Raw genomic sequence first — 8,079 nt, forward strand, 5'->3', positions numbered from 1 at the left:
AGCCTCCCCCAAACCAAAGCGAATATTCGCAGCGAATTCACAACGCCCTCGCTGTCGCTGTCGCTACCGCTTGGATTTGATGCGAATTTCGCGCTTGGCCCCACACCAAAGCGTCAGCGACGCAGCCATAGACTAAATAATTTTATTTACGCGCCAGACTTAATTAAAAATTGTAAATAATATTAATATTTTACGCCAAATATTCTATAATTTTTATGAATTAAATATGAAAAATATACGTACACTATAGCGCTTTCAGAATTGCTACAACTTTTACCCACTTTGCGTAAAGTGTATTTTAATTATCTGAAACAAGGTGGCAGCATTGGATGCAGTCATAGACTAAATACATATACGAATGTCAAAGTGACAGTTGTGTGTTGACAAAATGTACACGTCTTCTGAATGCTTATTACACGCTGAAGATATAATGAGATGGCGTGCGACAAATTACATCGACATTTAATATAACCTTACTTTATGACAGGGTAAGATTGCCATGGCTCATAGGTAAGATAGATTTACTCAGTTTCATAACTGCACATATTATAAATAAGCATTTACCATGAAGGGTTAACAGGATTTGAAGGTAATATGCTATTGAAATAACATGTCTCCGTTATTTGAATTGTAGGTTTTGACTATTTTGCGTTTCTACGCAGAGGGAGCGTACCAAAAACGGGTAGGCCAAGTCTTCTGCGCAATGAGCCAGGCATCAGTAAGCAGATGCATAGGAAACGTGTCCGATGCTATAATAGCAGTGCTTAGTAATACTTACATACAGTCGCCATACAGCGCTGACAGTCTTTAGTGTTGTGTTGATACCCTCTGATCAATTTATACAATATTACAATGTACATGTCATGTAACTAGAGTAACTGCGCATAGACACAACAAGTAAATTACCTACTGAGATCCCCGGGGTTCCAGCGGCTAGCTCAGGAGTCCATCGAACCCCGGATTCACAAAAAAAAGAAAAATTCAAACGGTTGGAGTATAAATAAAACACGGTCTTTCGTGCTCGTACCGTGGTCTTCTTATATTTTACATTTTCTTTAAACGTTTACATATTTTGTTTTAACAATAAGTTTCGCAGGTCCTATCCTCTCGGAAAGGGGACGCTTACTCTCTTTTTTCTTTTTCAAACTTCGCGTACCCACGCCATTCCAGCAAAAAGGACTCTCGTGATTGGCCAAATTTTATCGCGTGATCTTTGATTCGGCGAATCACGAGCCTGACCCTGGCGCAGGCGCGTCGAAATTTGGACGTTGCCGACAAGCGCGGCAAAATTTATTATATTTAAATACTTATATTTAGTCTTAAAATTATCGCTTTCATCCATCATCATTTATACTTTTTAAATTAAATTAAATTTATCTTAATTACACCTCCGCCCAATATGTGATTTTCACACACCGGACGAAGGCCCTTACTTATAAATAAAAAAATACTTACGTGGTTGAGCAAGGAATCAGATTAGATGTTTTATGAAGCCGTTTCTAGAGGTCAGGGTTACGTTTCGACTTGAGCTACTAAATGATTATTTTACACCGGGAGAAGCCCGCCTGTAACAGGGGTGTATCACTACTCAATAAGAATTTAACGGGAATATTATTTTGTGTCGGTAAAAATATTTTTTAATTTCAGACTTCAAGAAAGGGCAGGTTTCCCGAAAATCATTGGGTGCATTAACTGCACCCATGTGCGAATATACCCGTCATACTTGGAGACTTTCAAAAATGAGCGCAGGAAATTTTCTGTAAATGTAAAATTCGTAATAAAATCTATGTTGTTTCTGATACATTCATATTCATTACGTATAATATCATAACATGACATTTATTTTTATGCAGGTATCTGACATGGACATTCTGGCAGTGAGTGCCAGATTTCCTTTGAGTGTTTATGACCAATTCATATTTAATGGATCGTTGGTAAAAACTGAAATGAAACATCTACAGAACGACAAGAATTGGGAATTTTGTTCTATTAGGGAAGTATGTTAAACTTTACTTTACTATGGCAGTACCAGTAACAAATATTTTTGTTTGGTTTATATTCATCCGTATTTTGTATAGGTACTTCAAAGGAATCAAAATTTTGCATAGGTATGAATATGATATTTAATGAAACAGTTTTTTAATTATTTAAATCCTGATTTCTAATATTTTTACAACTTTCAGTCGAAAACATATTCAAATTAACAGACTGTGTATATTGAAATCATTCTAGTGCCACCATAGGCCAGCCAGACTCACTACACGGCTGCCCGCTGTTTGACCAGGGATGTGATTGAGTGTTTTTGGATAATGGACCACACCAGATCGCATAGCTACAGCAACAAGTGCAAGACCAACCGTGGCTATACATACAGTATACATGTATATATTAAATATAATTTATGTATATTTATTTATGGCTTATACACCGAAACAAAATATGTCACTTAACTGTACTTGAATATTTTTGCAGGATCATTCAATAAAAAATACTTGGTTTAGGTTAAGAAAGTTTTAATAATCATTTTTGCACAGAATACAAGAAAAATATTTATATAATTATTAGAATTACAATGAGCTTTAAAAGTAACACGATATTGTAATAAAATGGACAAATATGAAAAAAAATAACAATAAATTGTATATAGATAGGTAGACAGGGTTCAGATGATTCTGGCAGTGCAGGCGACTCATTTAGGTGTCAGTATTGTTACTTTCAAATGACAATAACACCGTTCCAATGTGATTCGGTCGTGCCAGAAGACTCTGTCCTTCCTCTATTTAGTAACCGGGCGTTTTACAACTTTAAATGAAAATTAAGTGGGTATATAGATAGTATATTTTTTCTAGTATAATATTATTTAATTAGGTGACTTTTTATTTCTTTATTACTTGAAATGGTGTTTACATGGTAGATGGATTATAATGGTTTTGAAATATAGTTATTTTTGTTAATTCTACTTTAACTGAGTCATTTACCTTGACAGCTGTTTCGGCACATAAACTCATTTTCGGAACATTCAACAATAATTTGTGATTATAAAAGAGCTACAGGTCACGTAGCAAATTAAATACGCTTAGTTAAATAATAAATACATACCAAATATTTTACAAAATACACCACATACATCCATCGAATATGGTAAATAAAATACAGATTCAAGTATCAAATAATTCTTGGATAAATAGATGTTCATGTAAGTATATGTTTTTTTAAATACTTACATGATACTGTGTTGTATAACATTTAAATTTATATTTTTGATTTTGATTTACATACTTAAATGTACCTACATAAATTTGTAATGTACAGTAGGTACTTAATTACATTTTTAACATTAGGAAATTACCATTATTCGATTCTATCCACCCGCCATGTCTATAATCACCCCAACGCTGGATAGAAAGAGACATCACACAAAATTGGCTGTTTGATAATAAATGGTAGTTGAAAAATATTTTAGAGTATGATTATGTCCATAGAAACAGGTTTTAAGTCATTCATGTTTGTCCGAATAATGTGTAGCAGAAAAATAGAAATTTTAAAAAGGGTCTATTCAGTATTCACCCCATTCTACGGCAAACATTTTTCTTAATAAAAATAGGTACATCAATAGAGGAATCATAAAATGGACCTTGGCCCTCGCCCACGCCTTATTCATCCTTGTATATTATATTATCACACTTAATGTTTTGGAAAATTCATTAACATTGTGCACAAATGCCACTTTTGTTGATTGACACTTCACTTAGTTGATCTCTTTGTTCACGTGAAGTACAATAAAAGTATGTAGCAGCGAAGAACTAGAGACCGAAAATAGTGGAAGGAGCTAGAAGAGGCTTTCATCTAGCAGTGGAATGACCCCGACTGATGTTTATGATGAAATATTATTTTATTCCTGTTAATGCCAGGGGTTTCATTTTTAATTTCTTCTGGTGCTTTGTACCTACGTTGAAAGGTTGAAGATCTTTGCTAAAATTAAATTCATCACAAAGCATTAGTATATCTCCAACATCATTCAGGTAGGTATCCATGATGATAATATAATATTATGTACTTAGAGGAGGTACATGACCTTTATATTTACATGCACATAAAATTATTAATCTTATTGCCTAATGCAGACCAAGATATACCTACCTACATAATATTACATGAACAGAAGTTTAATAACATCTCAATTAAGTTTAAAATGTTTGTAGGTATACAAATTAATGTGAAACAGAAAACATTGGTTATATTAGGTAGGTACATGGAACATGTAGATATTATCTTGGTTCGCGGTCGGCACTGGGCAAAACCAGTTTATTAGCTCAATATACCTATACATAATGAAGGAAATATATACCTAGTAGGTATATAGGTACATAATATCGTTTTTGTGATTGAGGCAGTGTTGCCAACCGTACTATAATTATAGTATTTGTACTATAATTTTGGTCCGCGTACTATGTACGATATAAAATAGGTATAGTACGGCCAAAATACTATAATTTTATATAAAAGTACTATAATTCTGCATTTGCCATTTCGCAATCGAGTGGTCTTCGAAAATTTGGAAATCTGCGGCCCGCGACGAAATATTTTTCCTAAAAAAAACAAGCCGACCATGAAAATTTGGGAACGTGCGGCCCGCGGCGAAATATTTTTCCTAAAAAAACAAGCCGACCATGAAAATTTGGGAACCTGCGGCCCGCGGCGAAATATTTTTCCTAAAAAAAACAGGCCGACCATGAAAATTTGGGAACCTGCGGCCCGCGGCGAAATATTTTTCCTAAAAAAAACAAGCCGACCATGAAAATTTGGGAACCTGCAGCCCGCGACGAAATATCTTTCTTAAAAAAAACGAGCCGACCATGAAAAATTGGGAACCTGCGGCCCGCGAAGAAATATTTTTTCTAAAAAAAACGAGCCGACTATGAAAAATTGGGAAAATTTTCATTTTCAAGAGATGACAACGCGTACTATATTTTATCCCCAAATACTATAATTTTGGAGGCTCTGTACTATAATTCCACTTTCAAAATATGGCAACACTGGATTGAGGTCTCTTGAGATCAAAAAACAAACACAACCTAGGTATGTCCTACTGTAAATAACCCGATAGTAAGTAGTATGTAAGGTTTTTGGTCTAAAACCTTACAAAATACCACAATGACGACATGGAGTACCTACTTATCTACCTATATGTATATTATATCTTTAGCTACAATAGAAATGCTATGCTGCATAATGTTAGAAGCAAAAAAATAATCTTAAAGACTACCTATCTAACCTAAAAAAATATTATCAACGAATATAAAATGGGTATTTACGTGACCGATACCGAATATGATTGAAGTAGGTATTGTAAATGATACCTAATTATAACATTATTGATATGACTGCTCGAAAGTCGAAACCAAAACGTCAAACGATCGCAATAAGTTAGAACTGTCAGTGCACTAACAATCAAAGTTTCTGTTATTAAAGGCTGTGCATGACGCAAATTAATAATATGTATTTTTTAAATATCGGGACCTTAGATTAAAGTTATTTATTTATAATAGCGTATTCATCCTGTCAAAAAACTTTACATACTTTGGTTAGACAAAGATACCTACATAATATTATTATGACGACCTTCATACCATTTTCAACAATTTCCCTGCCAATTTCATCCCATATCTTATCTTTCTTTCTTATGTTTTGTAGTCACTGTCAGAGAAATCATAAAGGATTGGATATTTCCGGACCAACTCGATCAGCTGCTCAATGTCTTCGCCATTTTGATTTTACTAATTCCCTTGGCGAAATTGTCCGCCGCGAATAAATTCGCTGTCGACAGAGTTCCCGAAAATCGCAGCGAATATTCGCTGCAAATTCGCACTCAAGACGCAAGGCGGTCGCGCAAGCGTGCTCTGTCCCGTAAGCCAATACGAGCTTGATTGGCGAATAATTCGCTGCGAATATTCGCCGCGAATATTCGCTTTGGTTTGGGTAAGTGTAAGCAAAGCGTATCTTTTCGCATGTACATATTAATAATAATAATATTACATTTTTTCAAGTTTAGTGACAAATGAGTGTTGTATTATTCTACGTTATTGTTCGGCTAAAAAGGTGTTTATTAATGGAAGAATACAAATGAGTAACAGCATTTCGGAACAATATGCATACTATTAATTATTTATGAATTGATAGTTTTTCCTAAAAGATCTTCTACAATAATAATTCACAACTTCTACATCAAACGTCAAATGGTTGTTTATTGTGAAAAATCCAGGGCCGTATTCATAATATTATTATGAACCCAAAATATTCGATGTGTTTTTCAAAGTAAAAACCATTAGTGCTAGTTAATGACATTCATTATTTACATAGATTTTATATTTCATTTCAGAGTTGAATATATTTTTAAGAATACCAAACAAAAAATTGTATTTATATGAAGTATGTAATGAAAAGAGTTTTACCTACCAATAAAACTCTTTTTTTTTTGTGATTTTACCGAGGCTTTGACTGCGACTCGCTGTCATATCGCCTCTTCTCTTCTAGAAGGGGATCTGTCGATCAGGTCCTCATTCCTATTCTGTTAAATAACTTTACAATTTTGCCTAACTCTTCCGTCTTACCCACCGCCAGGACACCCTTCAATTCGTCGACATTCTCATAGATATCTGCAATTCGCAGCTGTACTCTGTGAACTTCATATTTGGGGCATTGCAGTGCTATATGTACAATGTCCTCTAAAACATGACATTCATCGCAGAGCTGCGATTCGCTTCTTCCCATGAGGACATCAAATCTTTTGCCCATGGTGTGCCCTGTTTTTAGCCTCAGTATTAACTTAAGCTCATTCCTCGTCAAAGAAGACTCTACAAACCAGGGCACCTCTCGTGGTGTTGGTAGAATCGACTTACTCCATTTCCCCTTTTCTAATGATGCCGTATGGTGAAAATCTATCCACATACTATGGCACATTTTCTTTATAGCCTCATTCCAGTCCAGGTTTTCTGGTATCCACTGATATGGTACCCCTGAATGGCCGGCTACCTTTGCCAGCTCATCTGCCCTTTCATTTCCCTCAATGCCCATGTGCGATGGGATCCATTGAAGGCATAGATCTCCTCCTCTATTTTTCTTGGCGTCGATCTGGTCAAGGATGTGGTATGCTATGGTTTTACTGTTATGTGAGTGAGTTGCTGCGGCAAGATGTTGTAAAGCGCTTTTAGAGTCTGTTAAAATGACAGCGGATTGCGCCGAGAAATCATCGCTTAAAGTGTATTTAATTGCTTCGTTTATCGCGATGAGTTCCGCCGTCATTATTGGTATTGCTGGGTTTAGCTTCCAGCTCTTGTTTATACCTACTTCTGGTATCACAAGAGCTGCTCCTGCTCTATTCTGATCTTTGGATCCATCTGTATAAAGGTGGCTCCATCCTGAGTACCTCTCTGTCAGCATTTTTTCGACACGCTCTCTTCCTTTATCGGATACTATGCTCCGTTTTGGTTTGTCTATTCCTTTGACCTCTAGTTGGATAACAGCGCTGAGGTCGTAGGTACCAACTGGCCTCCTCAGCGAATACATACCTAGGCATTTTGTATTTAATACCTCCCAACTTTCTGTGGCTTTTAGGATTCCTACCAGTAGAGGGAGCTTTCTTTTCTCATAGTATGTATTGCTTTCAACAAGCTTGTATAGGAGTTTCACCTTTGCCAATATGGGGTTATCTATTATAGATTTCCACTTCATCCATGTCTTGGTAGCCAGTGCCCATCTCCTGACATTCAGTGGAGGTACGCTGAGTTCCGCTTGGAGCACGTGAATGGGTGTTGTCCTGATAAATCCTCCACATATTCTTAATGCTTTGGACTGGATGCGGTCTAGCCTCACCGAATTAGTTTCGGCGGCGGAGTGGTAAAACATGCTCCCGTAATCTAATCGGCTTCTAATGAGTGCCGTGTATAACCTTCTCATATGAATGGGGTGTACGCCCCACCCACCTCCCGCGAGTACTTTGAGTATGTTCAGAGGTTGTGTCAGGCTATTCGCGCAATGACTAATATGATGCTTCCACGTTAGTCTATAGTCCAGGTTCAT

General features: G+C 36.1%; 1 protein-coding gene across 4 annotated transcripts; it reads left to right on the top strand.

Annotated features, from left to right (window-relative positions):
• Window positions 1-368: 368 nt before the first annotated feature.
• On the top strand, window positions 369-2,504 carry LOC147070574 (uncharacterized). 4 transcript variants are annotated; one of them, XM_085948837.1, is made up of 4 exons: window positions 369-510; window positions 1,648-1,765; window positions 1,854-1,997; window positions 2,233-2,504. In XM_085948837.1, exons 1-4 carry the CDS (start codon window positions 500-502, stop codon window positions 2,278-2,280), a joined length of 321 nt encoding a protein of 106 aa, XP_085804963.1. In that variant the 5' UTR covers window positions 369-499; the 3' UTR covers window positions 2,281-2,504. The 4 variants fall into 4 exon arrangements, with proteins under 4 accessions (XP_085804963.1, XP_085804965.1, XP_085804964.1 ...); XM_085948839.1 differs by having other exon boundaries at window positions 1,648-1,759; XM_085948838.1 differs by having other exon boundaries at window positions 373-488; window positions 2,233-2,418.
• The last annotated feature ends 5,575 nt before the right edge of the window (window positions 2,505-8,079 follow it).

Source organism: Rhyacophila brunnea, unplaced genomic scaffold (assembly GCF_057557595.1).
Source record: "Rhyacophila brunnea isolate RB1 unplaced genomic scaffold, BYU_Rbru_1.0 scaffold_21, whole genome shotgun sequence".
Taxonomy (NCBI): domain Eukaryota; kingdom Metazoa; phylum Arthropoda; class Insecta; order Trichoptera; family Rhyacophilidae; genus Rhyacophila; species Rhyacophila brunnea.

Bases quoted from the DNA above. Each gene is read 5' to 3' on its own strand.
- LOC147070574 (XM_085948837.1), top strand. The intron at 1,766-1,853 runs GTAAAATTCGTA...ATTTTTATGCAG, and splicing joins GCAGGAAATTTTCTGTAAAT to GTATCTGACATGGACATTCT. The intron at 1,998-2,232 runs GTATGTTAAACT...AAATCATTCTAG, and splicing joins AATTTTGTTCTATTAGGGAA to TGCCACCATAGGCCAGCCAG.